A 16,952-nucleotide genomic window follows, 5' to 3' on the forward strand; every position below is an offset into this window, starting at 1 on the left:
TCTCATGAGCCGACGCCCTTTTATGGATCTCCACAAGGGTGTCTAGCCACCCGCCTCACCAGTCCCGAAGGGAGCGGTGGGAGTGCCGGTTTAGTCGCCGGCAACCCGACCCTGAACAGGTTGTACTGGATTACAGGTTACCAGTAGCAGATCTAATGACCTGACCTGACCCTAATGAAAGCGAATAACAGTCCCAACAATGACAAATGTTGGTTCAGTCAAGATAAAAAGTCAATTATTAACATTCATGGGGTTTGTAAAACACTGATGTGGTGATGTATATAAAACACTGATGTGTTCAATGTGTGAAAAAACATTTTTGGGGTGTGGAAAAAAAGAAGAAAAATGTGTGCATGCATGCCGTGGAGAGGGATAGGACAGGAATTAGGTGAGGACATCTGGGTTAGTTAGATAAGTAGGAAGGGAGGGGGTTCAGGGTTTAGATGGCTGTATGAGTTAGTTAATATATTAGTAAGTGGATATGAATAAATTTATCACTTGCTGATACACTTGCTGATGTTTGATTGTTTAAACTGGGAAGATAATGTTCATCTTAAAAACAACATCAACAAACAAACAACAACAAAAAAAAACCATTGACCTTCCACCACTACCACCACCACCCTCTCATTCTTTGCAGTTATGGTTTTGACCACAAAAAAAGAAAAAAAGAAAAAAGTCTTATGTTTTCAGAAACTGAGCAGTTGGACTTTTTTCCTTTAATACCAAAGACAGTAAGAGCATACCTGCTTTAGAGGATGAAGCTCTTTGGTGATACTCACTCCTACCTGTTTGCAACTGAACCGATGAAGTGTCTGCTGTGTATCTGGTTTGCCCCCTCAACAAAGAAGTTGGTCAACTGATCAGTGACAAAAAGTGTGAAAAAATAAAGGCAAGTGATTTCCCCGTCCATTGTAAGTCCACCCTGGGTTTTATGAAAATCGTGGATTCTTGGCTGTTGTCCATTTCCTGCTAGCTGAGCTCTGTGCCCTTACATGCTGTCTGACTGGTCTTTGACTTATCATTTTACGCCACTGCTCTCTCTCTTCTTCCCTTCTCAAATTTGGCAAAAGTATTGCACCTTACTGTAAGTCATTGTTACCCACTCAAGATTATATCTGATTGGACAGATAGCCTAGACTAGACACTGTAAATCATTGTTACCCACTCAAGATTATATCTGATTGGACAGATAGCCTAGACTAGACACTGTAAATCATTGTTACCCACTCAAGATTATATCTGATTGGACAGATAGCCTAGACTAGACACTGTAAGTCATTGTTACCCACTCAAGATTATATCTGATTGGACAGATAGCCTAGACTAGACACTGTAAGTCATTGTTACCCACTCAAGATTATATCTGATTGGACAGATAGCCTAGACCAGACAAAGCATCAGATATTGCTGTTAGTTTTGTCGCTGTCATTATCATCTTTAGGGTCAAACCAATCGTCAAAGATAGATACATCTCTCATTGTTATTACCATACATAATGATCATCTGCACAGCCTGTAAAGTTGTCTCAAATCTTTTTTTTTTTGTGTGTGTGTGTCATATACTGTATCATGTCAAACTGATGCAAACGAGGCCTATCTGTTTGCTCTTCTCGGCCAGAATTTATTGTGGCAACTCAGTGGTATGACATCTCACCATTAGACCACTGTCTGCTAGCCAACTAACCCTTTTGCTGCCAGGAAAATGAGATTTAAGTGAAATCTTTTTGCCATGGTTTTTTCACAAAAAACAGGAATAAATTTTCAAAAAATTCTGTGCACTTTGTTATTGGAGAGAAAGACCCATAAAAGTATATATTTCCTGAATGGTAAATGGATAAAGAATACAAAACACATGATGTTTTCCCATTTTATATATATATTAGTGACATGCTGTTGTTTTGAAATTAGTGTTTTGTTTTTTGTCACATTTTCAACTTGTTCATTACAAACATTAGCCAGGTAATTTGCACTAAAATATATTTTCTGGACAAATGGATATCTGCACACACAAAATCATACTAGAACAACCACATTAAAAAAAAAATTGAAAAAGAGATAGATACACAATGCATTGTGATTTCTCCAAGTGATAATATGAATGTGAGGCCACACCCCCTCAGTCTCCACCCCCCTCCTCTTCACCCCTCTCACACAGTCACTTTATCCAGTTCTCATCAGACCACATTGGCTGAGTGCCAAGAAAATCACTCACACTGTGTTCTGCTTGTAATTTGGTCACTGTCTGTTGTCTGCTACAATTGTACAGCCGGCATAACTCACTGATAGCCGTATCTTGGCCACTCTCTTGATTGCTCCCTTTATTTTCTATCAAATCATCCTATAAATGTTCATCGCTGTCTTCTCCTTCAAATTTACGCGTCAGTTCTTTCTGAGCATCAGCTAAAGAAAGCAATCTTGGTTGATTTAGTTCGCCACGATCGCATGTCTTGAGCACGGCGTCAGTCCGACATTTTGTTGAGCGAACGAGGAGAGGAGTCGGGCAAATACTGTGGCCAGTAAACCAATCAAAATGTTCAAATAAAGGACTGCCTCATGATGTTGGTGGTGTTTCTAGCTATGAATAGAATCAAGAAAGATTCCCCAAGCTAAAGCTACCAGCATTTTTGTCAACGAACTGAATGCAAAGCAGGGAAAAATCAGAATATTTCGATGATGAGTTATCTCATCATTATTGCAGCGAAGCGTACATGCTTGCGATGACGAGTTACCTTGTCATATAGGCAGCCTTGGGGGTTAAATGTGGTTTCTGGCAGTAGGTAAACAATCATTCTCAATGGCTGCCATTTTTCAGATTTATAGATTTGTTCTGTCTTGCCAATCTTTTATGCATTAGAAATGTTATTTTCATGCATGTTTGTTGTTTGCTGTGGCTTTCCGGGATGTTTTCATCTCGGGATTCATGTATCTTATATCATTTGCGTCTGTTTTTGACGTTTTATTCGTGTGTGTGTGTGTGTGTTAATTTTTTTCTTCCAAGTTTATTTTATGACAATGGAGTCTCCCGTCGGTCTGACGGATGAGTAGGCAGGCAGGCTTATCTGTCGATGTGTCCTCATATGGGAGAAGAGGTCAATGCTGGATGCGCAGCACTTCCCACAGGGAAAACGTCTCCAGAAATTGCACCCTGCTTTCTTCACTCACACTTCTCCTTAATGGCCAGCATTCTCTTGTTTTCAAACATCTTTATGCCACTAGAGCACAACATCCTCCAACGAGAGCGGTCAAGGGCATCAGTTTCCCAGGAAGCGATGTCTATGTCACAGGCTTTGAGGTTTGTCTTCAAGGTGTCCTTGAAGTGCTTGCAGGGTCTTCGAAGTTCACGGTCGCCTTCCTTCAGCTGGGCATACTTAAGGATCTTCGAGATCCTGCTGTCTGTCATGCGGACAACGTGTCCTGTCCAGAGTAACTGGCACTGGATCAGCAGGCTTTTGATGCTGGGCAGGCCGCTCCTCTCTAGGACCTGGAGGTTGGAGACCCTGTCTTGCCACTTTATGCCGAGGATCTTTCGTAGGCATCTCTGGTGAAACTGCTCAAGTTGTTGAATGAGACGGCGATACGTCTTCCATGTTTCACAGCAGTACAAGGTGGTCAGGACAACAGCTCTGTTGGTTTTGATTTTGGTGCTGAGCCTGATGCCTGTGTTGTTCCACAGCCTGTTGTTGAGTCTGCCAAAGGCAGAGCTGGCCTTGGCGATGCGCAGCGTCACTTCTGCATCAAGGGCTCCGTTGCTGCATAGGGTACTGCCCAGGTAGCAAAACTTGTCGACTGACTCGATCTCTGTGTCATCAATCTTGATTGCAGGTGGGGGGGGGGGAGGCACTGGTGTTCTGTGAGCCGGTTGGTACATGGACTCCATCTTGCTGAGGTTGATGGTGAGTCCAAAGCACCTGTAGGAACCTGTCCATAATGAACTGCATGACCTCATGGGTTTGTGCAGCAAGCGCGCGGTCATCAGCAAAGAGGAACTCTCTCAAGAGTGCTTCAAACACTCTGGACCTGGCATGGAGTCACCGCAAGTTGAAAAGTTTGCCATCTGTGCGAAACTGCATGTAGATGCCCCAGTCACAGTCTTGGAAGAGGTCAATCAGCATGGCAGAGAAGAGAATGGAGAACAGTGAGGGTGCCAGGATGCAGCCCTGCTTCACTCCAATTACCACAGGGAATGGATCCGACATGTCTGTATTTTCCTGTACTCTCGCCTGCATGCCATTGTGGAATGATGCAGTAAGCTGGATTAGGCTCTCTGGGCAGCTGAACGTTAGGAGGATCTTCCACAGACCACAGCGGTTCACCGCTCCTGGTGCTTTTCCTGACGTTGTCAGCTTCAGGGCCTTCCGGGTCTCGGCCTTGGTGGGAGAGGCAGCTAGCAAGTCATTGACTGGTAGCTGTGGGAGAGCCACAATTACCTCATCAGATATGGATGAGTCCCTATTGAGGAGGGTGTTGAAGTGCTCTGCCCAGTGGGCAAGGATGTCTTTCTTGTCTGTCAGGAGGGTGGTCTGGTCTCCATGTCGTGAGCATCAGCAGAGGACTGAAGCTCTTCGGACTTTCTCTCCCAGATGTTCTTCATCTCATGCAGCCTCTTCTGTACAAGTTGCTTGGTTTGCAAGAACTGGTTCCCCTTCCTCTGGCAGTTTTTATCGGAAATGTGATCCTGATGCCGTATATGCAGTGTGTTCAGGAGGATGGAGATTCCAGAGTCGTTCTCGTCAAACCAGTCTTTGTGGCTCCTCTGTACAAAGCCGAGTGTGTCGGCTGCTGCTGTGTACACAGCATCTTTAAAGATGCTCCATACTTCTTCTGCATCAGTAGATTCAGGAATTTCTTGGAGAGCTGCTTGGATATGCTGCTGCAGCACGTCCTTGGTGATAGGGAGGCGGTGGATGTTCAGCTTCCTAGGGGGTTTCTGCCTGGCTGGTTGGAGCTTGTGTGCAAGTCTGGTGTTCATCTTGCTGCGTACCAGGTGATGGTCCGACCAACAGACTGCTCCTCTCATGCAGCATGTAATGGAAACATCACCTCTGTCCCTCTGCCGGACAATCACATAGTCCAGCATGTGCCATTGCTTGGAGTGGAGGTGCATCCATGTGTTCTTGCACTTGTCTGCTTGTTGGAAGAGGGTGCTGGTGATGGTCAGTCCGTGCTGCGCATAGAGCGAGAGCAAAAGCAGTCCGTGAGTTGCACTTGCCAGTGCCGTGCTGTCCTAGGACTTTTGGCCATGAGGAGAAGTCCACGCCGACGCAGGCATTGAAATCCCCAAGGACGATCAGCCTGTCCTTTCTGTCTACCGCTGAAATGGTGCAGCTGAGCTCCTCGTAGAAAGCGTCTTTGATGTCATCAGGGTTGGTCATTGTCGGGGCATAGCAGCTGATGACTGTGGAAAAGCGATCCTTGGACAGCTTCAGACACAGGGTCATCAGCCTATCGTTTATCCCACATGGAAGGCTGTCAAGCTGTGATGCAAGTTTGGTTTGTATGGCAAAGCCCACGCCTGAGGTTTTTGGGGTGCCATCTTGCTTCCCAATGCAGTAGAAGGTGTAACCCCCTCCAACTTCCTCCAGCTCGGTTTCACCGGCAAACCTGGTTTCGCTCAGGGCTGCTATGTCCACCTGGTAGAGATCAAGCATTCTAGCAGTGAGAGCTGTGTGTCTTTCTGGTCTGTCGTCTCTGTCCAAAAGGGTGCGAACATTCCAGGCACCCAGAGCCAGGGCATGACTCCTGGTTCTTTTCTTCTGTTGTTTTCAACCGCTAGTGTTGGATGTCCAAGTAGGTGCGGTTTCCTACTAGGTACTAGGTGAGGCAGGCTTTGTTTAGGGATCCTTTTATCTCCCCTTCCCCATGTGGGGAGAGCAGTGCTGTCCCTAAAAAGGGCTGCTCTGACACTGTGGGAGGATACAGGTGCCGCATCTGCCCCAGTCTACAGCGGACGACCATCACCCCACAGCCTCCTGCGTGCAGGGTCGTGACTAGGAACTGCCAGCAGCATCCTCTGCCTGTCCCCGTTACCACTTCTCCATCGCCGCAGGGCTTGGGAAAGCTGGGTATTGAAGGCTAGCTTGTCATTCCAACATTAGCCTGGTTGCCTGACCAGCACAGATGACTTTTTTTTTTAGTGAGGAGGAGTTGTGCAGTCCCTTCCCCACTCTCTTGCCTACCAATGCTCACAGTCCCACAGGTGCAGATACTGCAGGTGCAGGTTTTTTCTTCGGAGCTCCGTCTCCTAGGAGGACTTCCAGCCAAGGATAAGAGCTCCCTTTGGTCATCCTCTTCTGCCTTCACAGCTGTTGGGAAAGGTTTCCTCCTCCACCTGGTCTGTCGTTGGGAGACTTCACATGCGGCAGGTAGTACTAGGTTGCATGGTACCAGTAGCAAGGGCTATGCCCCTGACCTGACCCTTAAGCTTATTTTATATATCATATTTAATGCAGAGTACTTTTCAATGATTTTTTAAATCTCTTCTTTTTTTTTCTCTTAATGATTCCTTTACTGGATAAAGCAGGAAGCACAAGCGAGTCTTGAAGGCTTTGCCTCTTGTTTATCAAAAGAATTGGACCCCTTACTCCATGGACATAAAGACAATATTTCTGCTTGGACAAGAGATAGGAAGAGACTTGTTTGTGAGACTTCCTCTATGTTATAGATGTATTCACTAAACTGCCCCTTCCTATCTCTGTGGCTGCCTTCACCTGTACACTCCATCTCGCTGACTATGATCGGCTTCGGATCCACTTTGTTTACGCATACCCAGATTCAAACACTTGACTGTTGGCCGCCGTTCTTTCTCTGTCTCTGGACCTTGCGATTGGAATGAACTTCCTCTTTCGCTTCGTCAAGTCTCCACACTCAGCTCTTTCAAGTCTGGCCTTGAAACCCACCTCTTCCCAAAATAGCCTCCCTTGCCTGCCCTTCCTTTTCTTTAGTTTCTACAGTTTTAGAGTTATGCATGCGTGTGAATGACTGGTGCGAAAGCGCGTTGATTTGTCTCTGCACAAGATTCAGCGCTATATAAATACCATTATTATTATTATTATTACTTCCAAAAGAAACTGACAGAAAGGAAGTTACAGCATGTGTAGAAGTGTGTTTATGGACTCAGTGATGCTTCTTTACAATGGTGCGATTGAGTCAAGAAGGTGTGGAAGAAAAGTATCAAAACTTGACCCAGGAGATTTCTGTTGGATGGATGAATTGGCATGCCATGCGGACAACTTCAAGTGGGGAGGCTAAAAAAAATTGAACAGACTGTTATACAGGAAATTAGAAAGACATTCAAAGCTAGAAAAGAAGAAAGAACATTTCAATACATTAGGATAGAACTATTCTCAGATAAAAGCAAAAATTTTCTACATCAGAACAAATACGGAGACAGCCTGGAACTAATACAAATAAAAAAGAATAGAATGCAGCAAAAACCGGCGTGTTTGAATGCTGATGAAAAACAGGACTACAGATGTAAAGTTGGACAGATATTGTGGACATCTTGCCAGTCGCCTTGCCAGATTGTCTCAAACATAAAAGATAGAAAAGTGGAACACTTGATTGAAGCAAATAAGATCATCAGTTGAATAAGTCCAAAAAAGTTGATTTGTAATTTCATCATTTGGGTTATGGAGTGTTAAAGTTAATGGTTTATACAGATGCTTCATTTGGAGATCTGAATGACAGAGGAACACAAGGTAGATATATTATATTCTTAGCACATGATGAAGGACAGACTAGTCATATTTGTTGGAATTCTGAGAAGATTTGCAGAGCGGTCAAAAGCACTTGTAAAACATAGCTGTGGCAGAATAAGTTGATATATCAGTATTTGGTTCAACATTGTTTACAGAAATAACTGCTGGGAAACTGATGCCTGATGAATTGCCTATCATTCAATAACAGAGTGCAAGTCACTCCATGACACACCGAAATCCACCAAACAAGTGACAGAAAAACATTTGAGATTGGAAATCTGTGGAATCAGAGAAATGATGAAGAAATGGGTTGTGAAATATGTTGTTTGGTTCAATGCACACAAACAGCGACTGTCTCACAAAGAGAGGTGTTTCACCAACAAAACTGCTGTTGACTCTTGAAGAAGGAAAGAAAAAGTCCATAAAACTTTCAGTGTGAAATAAATCTGAACCTAGGATCTTAGAGATTTTACATGGCTTGTAAAACCAAACTGACATTTTCAAGGGATGACTCGTCAAAAGTAGTTGTGATGGATGGAACTGAAAACACTGGTGTACATAGTGATTTATTATTTTTTTAAAAGGGGGGGAAAAGGTATATGTCAATTTTTATTTTATTTTAGTCATGTCTGTCTTTGTAAATTATTTGAGAGGCTTCATTTCATTATGTCTGGATGTTAAGAATCTGGCTGTATATTTTAGTAAAATATGATTCTGGAGTGGCGCTGTAATATGGACTGTCACTTATGACTTCAGAATATTAACAAGAGTTAAAGATGAGTTTAGAATATTAACGAGAGTTAAAGAAAAAAAACTAAAGCAGACAGTTTATTATAACCTCGTGCCCTTTTTAATCAGACTGGTGTAAGCATATCTGTTTTTATTTGATGTGATGCTATTGGCCTTGATGTATGGCTCAGTTACCAAGGTTGTGAGGAGACAGTGACATGTGAGGATGGTGACTGTCTCCACCTGCCCTCCTGTCCTGTATGCCCCATCCAGTTGTACAAGACACAGATTTGCCAGGCTGTCAGGTAGGCTGCTGTCTGTCAGGGGATAAGGCATGGGTGTGTATGTGTGTCTGTGGAGGGTTGGGCTTGGGTATGTATGTTGGTGGAGGATGGGGCATGGTGGGTTATGTGTTGGTGGAGGGTGTGGACTGGGTATGTACGTTAAAAATCGGAATACAGTGTACTGTTGCATAAGCCATATCCTCCCCCCCCCCCCCCCCGCCCCCCCTTTTTTTTTTTTTGAATTGAGAACTTATTCATATACAAGCTGCAATGGTTTATAAGCCGCAAATGTTGCACACACACACACACAAAGCACAAAAATATCTCCAAATTAGTCACAGAAAGTGAGAAACTTGACAGACACAGAAACTTGTCCAATTAACAAAAAATGATCATAGGCAGCAGTTCGGTTTCCCTTTTCAATGGCCAGTTCAATCGCCTTCAATTTGAAAGCTGCATCATAAGCATTTCATCTTGTTTTTGGCATGATGGAAGTTGTTTGAGCAAGGGCGTTCAACTGAATGTTTCGTGTGAATAAAGGCCATGTGCAAAATTTGGAGGGGGAAAATGTGAACAGTTAACACTAGCACACTTTTACAGTGAGTTTTTAATTCATGAAGAATCAAAACCAGTTTTGAAACCTATTGTGAATTAAAAATAGACTGGAGACTGATGGCAGCACTTGATTTGGCTTAACTGATCGGGAAAATCTGCAACATTGAAGAAATGCACAAACAAGCTGCTGTTTTAGCCACAGGGGTCTTAATTGAGGGAAAAAGTTGTGGCTAATGTCCAAATTTTACAGGCTTTTTTTTGTTGTTTGTTTGAGGGTGGTTTTTCTTTTTCCTTTTTTTCCCCTTTCTTCCTTCTTTCCTAAAAAAACAACAGCAACAAAAAACAAAAACAAAAACAAAACAAGGCCAGTCTGCGTGTGTAAATAGTACATGGTGATGAGAATTATGAAGGGGGACTGGGGAATGATTGCATCTTTTGAAGCAGGGTATTTCACCCCAGCTGCTCTCTCATGGCCCACTCTCACTCACTTCTGTCTCTATTTTCCTATTGATGAACATTTTTTTGCAGTTTTTAATCTTACATCTTAAATGTGTGTGCATACGTCTGGGTTTGTGATTGCTCTGTGTGAGTTGAGTGATGTGTGTGTATCTCTCGTTTACTAATTCTTCCTCTATTTTACACTTTTCCCCCATGGAAAACAGTTTTCATTCAATAAGATTGCATCAAATATTCCTTCAATCGACTTCATTGTCACAGGCTCCAGATACCAATCTCCTCAAAATTCAGGAGGAACTGATTCTGTTTTTTTTTAAAAACATGCTGATACACATTTTACCAGTGAATAAAAGTTAATTGATATACTTATAACGCTCATTGGAAATATTGGGATTATCAATGCCAAATTAAATGTTATACTTATAACGCTCATTGGAAATATTGGGATTATCGATGCCAAATAAAATGTTTATGTTTCACAGTTTTTTGTTAAAGTTTGTTTCTGAAAATATTTTCTTCTCAACCAATTTCCTAAAATGACACAGTCAGACACTCACAAAAAAAGTGTTCAAGGTCAACAGTATTGTGACAGTATGAGCATTTGTTAGTTTGTTTTACTTTAATTTTATTTAGCAGAATGTTTGTGGGATATACTTTACATAATAGTTTCCAGTGTTATACTCTAAGCCTTGTTTCTTTGTCAGTATTAATGCCAAATTTTCTCTGGGATGGTAGTTACTTTGCATGCATGTAAGAGTTCCCTTTGCTTTCGTTTTCCATCAAATGGGCTGGCTTCACAAGACCGTGTGCCTATTTCTATTTCACCAGCCTGGATCCACTTGATCCACTTACGAGGGATGGAGTTCACCACAGCATTATACTTGAACAATGGGTGCAACAACTGAATGGTTAAAGCTTTGGACTTTCAATCTGAGGATCCCAGGTTTGAATCTCCGTGACAGCGCCTGGTGGGTAAAGGGTGGAGATTGTTGCGGTCTCCCAGGTCAGAATATGTGCAGACCTGCTAGTGCCTGAATCCCCTTCATGTGTATACGCATGCAGAAGATAAAATACACATGTAAAACGTCCTGTGATCCATGTCAGCGTCCAGTGGGTTATGGAAACAAGAACATACCCAGCAAGCACACCCCAGAAAACATAGTATTGCTGGCGGGATAAAAAAAAAAAAAAAAAAAATCATACACGTAAAATATTGTATGTCTGTCAGAGTGTGTATGTGTGTGTGTCTGAAATCTGATTGAATGACACCGGAAACGAATGATGAGCGCCCAGTGGCAGCTGTCAGTCAGCTCTACCCAGGTAGGCAGCATGTTGTGCAAATGATCCCATGTTTGTAAAGCGCTTAGAGCTTGGTCTCCGACTGAGGATGGGCGCTACATAAATATCCATAGCATTCATCATCATTATCAACAACGTATTAGCTCTGTATAGTCCGATTAAATCTTGAACCTCTTCAAGAGAGAACAGTCTGTTCCCCTTCCACGATTTCACAGTGTGTGAGAAATCGTGGGAAGTCACCTTTATTTTCATCAAAAATATTTCCTTTGCCATCGGATTTGGTTTCTCGTCTTTTCCCAGTGCAGATCTAAGAGAAAAATGAGAGAGAGAAAGAAATGAGAAATGGGGAAAACAACGACGATCATGATAATGACATTGGTGTTAGCAAACACATCAACAATAGACAGTGAAGGTGACGGCACAGTATTGGTTTAAAAAAAGTGTGAATGTATGTGTATGTCAGTGAGTGTGTGTGTGTGTGTGTGTGTGTGTGTGTGTGTGTGTGTATGTGTGTGTGTGTGTGTGTGTGTTTACTTGGCTGGTTGATTTGGTCTTCTTTCACTCTGTTCTTAAGATATTTTCATGTTCTAAGTGTTCTCTAAGAAACTGAGAATCTGTTTTCAGTGCAATCTTGCATGTGAAATGATGCTGACACAAACAGATGAACAAATGAGCAAGCATGGAATGAAGAACCTTCCAAATAAATTTGACAGAAGAGGTTGCATCACAAAAAGCATCAAAACAATTTGGTCCAGTTTCCATGTCCTGCATGAGGATAAACCATTGTGAAACACCTTTTTTGCTATCATATTTATGTAGAAATTTGAATCATTTTGATGTTATGCCCAACATCCAGGAAAGATTTGGTTAAGTTATATTGTATTATGTTATATTATATTATATTATATTATATTATATTATATTATATTATATCTCTGAGTTATACACATTGCCTGAATTTCATTGCTTGCTATTGATTTCTGATGTTGAATTTGAGGTTGATGCATTGCAGTGATTCATCTTGTGTGAAATACAGTAAATAGTTGTGTTTCAGTATCATTACTGCTCATGTTTTCGCTAATGCCACCGTCATTATCATGATCGTTGTTGTCGTCGCTCCCCTTTTTCTCTTTTCTTTTTCTCTCTCATTTTTCTCTAAGATTTGCGTTGGGAAAAGACAAGAAACCAACACTGATGATAGAGGAAATATTTTTGATAAAAACAAAGGGGGCTTCCCACGATTTCTTGCAGTTGAGAGAAAACGTGGGATGGGAGCAACCACGATTATTTGCGATCCCATGATTTCTCTCAAAGTTAGAGAAATCATGGGATTGCGAGAAATTGTGGGCTTACAGGGATAGTATAACATTTATTATGTTGTAATTGACAACAGCAATTATTACATCATTATGTTTATTATTTTGTCATCATCTTTGACAAAAACAATAGAAATGTGAGATTGTTGCATTATTTTCATGATCAAGAACAGCAAAAGTACTGTTACATTTGTTATATCTATGGCATGATCATCATCACCAACAACAAGGGCATAATTTCACCCATTATGACATCACCATGATTAAAAACGAGAAATACACTTATTATATCATCAGTACTAAGGATATTTGGTATAAAGGATGTATTGTGTGTTGGACAGATACTGGATCGTGAACTATCCGGTGCACTTTGACCTGGACGGGCGATTGAGGGCAGTGATACAGAATTTGGGTGCTGCGGTTCAGTCTGAAGGCAACTCCCAGCTTAAGGACCTTATCGATCTGTCAACTGTGTCAGTGCACCTATCTGATGTGTTGTGCTGTTCTGTGAGGGGTTGTCTTCTTTCTAGGTGTGTGTGTGTGTGTGTGTGTGTGTGTGAGTGAGTGAGTGTGAGTGTGTGTGTGTGTGTGTGTGTGTGTGAGTGTGAGTGAGTGAGTGAGTGTGTGTGTGTGTGTGTGTGTGTGTGTGTGTGTGTGTGTGTGTGTGTGTGTGTGTGTGTGTGTGTGTATGAGTGAGTGAATGCATGTGAGTATTTGAAGGATGCATTTTCTCTCCTCCTCCTCTTAACCTCTTCAGTGCCTCAAGATGGAAATTTCTGTAAATTAAGTGCTTGAAAATACCCCGTGACAGATAAATCCATGATCGTTATGGTAGGAATTTTCCTACCTCTATTTTTAGATTATAGCTTTCCAGTACACATCAGTGGTAAAGCTTGGTATGTCTGCTTTTAGTATTCATGAGGAGTACAACCTTATAAAACTTTGTGTGGTCATTCCAGGGTGTTATTTGTAGCACCCCTTTCAGAAATCAAGACATCGCTTTCAAATGGCAGATAACAATTACAACCATGTCTAAGTGTTAAACAGCCATTTGTAGCAAAACAGCTTTGAGATTTTGTGACCCAAGATGTTGCAGAAATTTTACAAATAATTTTTGACAACAAGTTTAGTGGTAGCTGTGACAACTTCTTTTCAGATGGTTCATTTGAGGAGAAGGGAGGCAAAGGTCACGGTCTGCATAGAAGGGAGAGCTGAGGGATAGTTTTAGAGTTAGCTGTTGCAAGCAAAAGAGAGAAAGCATTGCAGGAAGCCAAGTAAAGTTCTGTGGTGACCAAGAGTAGAACTCAAAAGACATGGGGGAAAACTAGTTGAGGAAGTCTAGACCTGTGTTAGGATACGCACAGGCAGGAAGAAATGCATGGAGTGCCCGAACAAAGAGCAATAAAGTCCATCAGCATCACACACTGAGTCATGTTTAACTGTTTAAGAAAGTTATTGCAGTGAGAGCATTACATCTGGCGACCAGGATATAAAACAAGTAAGTGACACTCGAATCCTGACATCAATGGAAGAGGCAATACAGAGGTGCATTTCTTACACGCTAATCAGGCGAGGTTCTCACAAGACATGCTAGGAAGGTGCATTTCTTTTTTCCACCTGGTGGCAAGAGTGGTTAGGTTCTTGCAAGTCAAGGCTAGGTAGCCTTCAGAGCAACTTTGCCACAAGGTAAGGATAATCTACTTCCAGCCTCGCATTCCTTTCGTTGCACATGTGCTCCTCACCCTTGCCACTCGCTCTCTCGCGACCAGCACGCAAGCTTGCTTGCGATTAAGAAACACGTCTCTGACCATTCGACCCAAACGGTGTTGCAGCCATTTTTATCAGCACTAAGAACACTTGGTCTGAGGCTTCAAACTTTTGCTGATGCAGCAGAATACAGAAACCCTGTACAAAAACGACAGCTGCTCCTGCGCTGTGCTGGATCAGACACCCAGGACATCTTCTTTACTTTGAACCCAGAACCAGCAAACTACAACAGGGCAAAAACAGTGCTCACAAACTACTTGAAACTGGCAAAAAACCTACCCTACTTACAGCACCAATTCAGATAGGCAAAACAAGCTGAAAGGGAATCTGTCACCTAGTATGTAACCAGGCTTTGTCAGCTTGCCAAAGACTGTGACTTTGGTGAAAACATTGATGATTTCATCTGAGATCAGGTCAGTCACAAATGTCTGTCCACTCCACTCCGCACCAAGCTGCTGGCTGAAAGAGACCTGACACTTGGAAAGTGCCTGACCATAGCAGCTGCAAAAGAACTCTCAGAACAGCTAGCTTCATTGATAGCAGATGACACAAAAGTATTTGCTGCTCGTGCAGCGCCTGCCCATCACCATGACAACAGTCAACAATGCCAGTTGTTGTTATCACACAACTGCTGTCAGCATTCTCATCCAACCAAGACTTGTCGTCAGTGTGGAGCCAGAGTTAAGGGGCGCTCAAGTGAGGACTGCAAGAATGTCACTTGCTGCTAATGCCAAGACATTCGCTTCTGTATGCCGTTCTTAAGAAAAAGAAAGTCCCGAACACAACAAAACGGTCATTGCGACTTAGTAAAATATATCTCATAGCGACTCCATGAACTATCTGTCACTAACCAGAAAAAGAAGACTACATTTTTGCACTAAGTTCAGAAGACAGCCTCACCGTCCTTGTTGAAGATGAGCCAATTAGAATGATGATTGATTCCTGGTGCATCATGCAACATTACCAACTCCGCTACAGCTAGAAAGATGTAGCATTGAGGATTGGAGTTTGGGAATTGCCATCGAACCATACATTCATATGAATCTCCACTCACGATTGCTCACACAAGTCCAAGATTTGCTCTGTGACCAAGGGCTGAGTTTTCTGGCAGTGTTTTCTAAGCAGTTCACTGGCTGCTAGTCATTACTGTGTTGAAGGTGGTGGAATGTGCGTGCCAAGAAAATTGTACAAAATGTGCATTGTTGCAGGAATGTACACACATGTGTATGGATATGTGTTTATGTATGTTTATATTGGGTTTATTTATTAATTTATTTGTTTAATGTATTAATTAATTCATTTATTCATCTTTTCGTTTATTTATTAATTGTTAATTTATCTAATGATTTATTCATTTATATATATCTTTTTTTCTTCCATTTATTTGTCTATTTATTTATTATTTAGTGAATGAGCTGTTTATTTATTTAGCTATTGGTATATTTAGCTATTCATTTGTATTTGATATATTTAGCTATTACTCCCGGGAGGGTCACTACCTTGTCGTGGTCGGGAGGCTTAGTGGCCAGTGATCGAGCGAGCTATGTCGGCGGGGGCATCAGTGCTTCTTGGGGTTTGGTGCTCTGGTCCCAGGTCTTAATTGACAGCCTACATAGCCATCGTAGCTGTTAGGGCTGAATAAGTGGTGGTTTTGTACTGATGCCCCTGATAGGGCTTCCCATGCCGAACAGGTCGTGAGTGAGGCCCAAACTAAACGTGACCCACTGTCTCTTTCGCTATTCTTTGTTCTTCTTTTTACCGCCTCTTTTCTGTCCTCAGCTCCCCATCAAGCCTTCTTTTCCACATTCTTTTTTTCTCTGCGGCCTTCTTTAGGCCCGCCGTGTTTGCCGTGCGGCGCGACCTGTGATGGAGGGGAATGAGATCCTGGGGATTGAGAGAGCACGCTGCTCTCAACACATCCCTTTGGCTCGGACCTCTCCTAAGACAGGCGGCACACATTGGCCCGTGTGTGTCAATCGGCTACCCCTTCGTGGGGCTGGGTCAAGACTGGCAGTTTAGTGGCTGACGAAGGTAACCCCCGTAGTGCTCGGCTCTCTGTCCCCGGGAGCTGGGCATGATCGGGGGGGAGCACGTTGGAGCTGGGCTGCTGGTTGTATATCCCTCCCGAAACCTGGAAGGGGTCAAGCTGGTGTTCCCTTGACCCTGGCCCCTAAGTTGGACCCCATGGTGGGTGGGTAAGGGAGGGATGAATTCACATTTTTTTTTTCAACATGAATCCTAAACAAACACACCCCACCAAACTCGGAAAAAGACGACGACAGGGAACGGACGACTCAGACTCTGAGTCGGAGGTCGTTGAGACCTCTGGTTTTTGGCCATCGTGGCTAGTGATGGAGGGCGCTGATGACGACAAGCCCTTGTCGGCTCTCAGCCCCTTCGCTGTCCAGAAGGGCTTTCAGTGTCTGGCAGGATCGCTCAGATCCATCAAGAGGCTGAGGAGCGGAGCGTTTTTAGTGCAGACAGAATCCAAAAGGCAGACACAGCTCCTTCTCAAGGCGACCACTTTCGTGGATAGGGCGGTGAAGATTTCCCCTCACAAAGGTCTCAACTGCTCAAAGGGAGTCATCAGATGCCCGGAGTTGAAAGGTGTGTCTGAGGCCGAGATCAAGAGCGAGCTGTCCTCTCGGGGAGTGACCGATGTGTACAGGGTGACGGTGAGGAAGGGGTCGGACAGAGTCCCGACCAACACTTTCTTCCTCACCTTCTGCTGCCCGGATGTCCCCAAGGACATTCGGGTCGGATACCTGCTAGTTAATGTCAGCCTGTACGTACCGTCCCCTCTGAGATGCTTTAAGTGTCAGAAATTCGGACACGTGAGAGACCGAT

At 43.1% G+C, this 16,952-nt stretch overlaps 1 protein-coding gene across 5 annotated transcripts in view; it reads left to right on the forward strand.

Moving 5' to 3' along the window:
* LOC143295899 (ras guanyl-releasing protein 3-like) overlaps window positions 1–16,952 on the forward strand; it is a 253,140-nt gene that overhangs the window by 80,923 nt on the left and 155,265 nt on the right. For all 5 annotated transcript variants that reach the window (XM_076607577.1, XM_076607579.1, XM_076607580.1 and 2 more), the window contains exons 4-5: window positions 8,620–8,733; window positions 12,680–12,811. In XM_076607577.1, the coding sequence (XP_076463692.1) occupies window positions 8,620–8,733; window positions 12,680–12,811 (246 nt within the window). The remainder of the gene's footprint in view (window positions 1–8,619; window positions 8,734–12,679; window positions 12,812–16,952) is intronic.

This window comes from Babylonia areolata, chromosome 21 (genome assembly GCF_041734735.1).
Source record: "Babylonia areolata isolate BAREFJ2019XMU chromosome 21, ASM4173473v1, whole genome shotgun sequence".
NCBI classification, from domain to species: domain Eukaryota; kingdom Metazoa; phylum Mollusca; class Gastropoda; order Neogastropoda; family Buccinidae; genus Babylonia; species Babylonia areolata.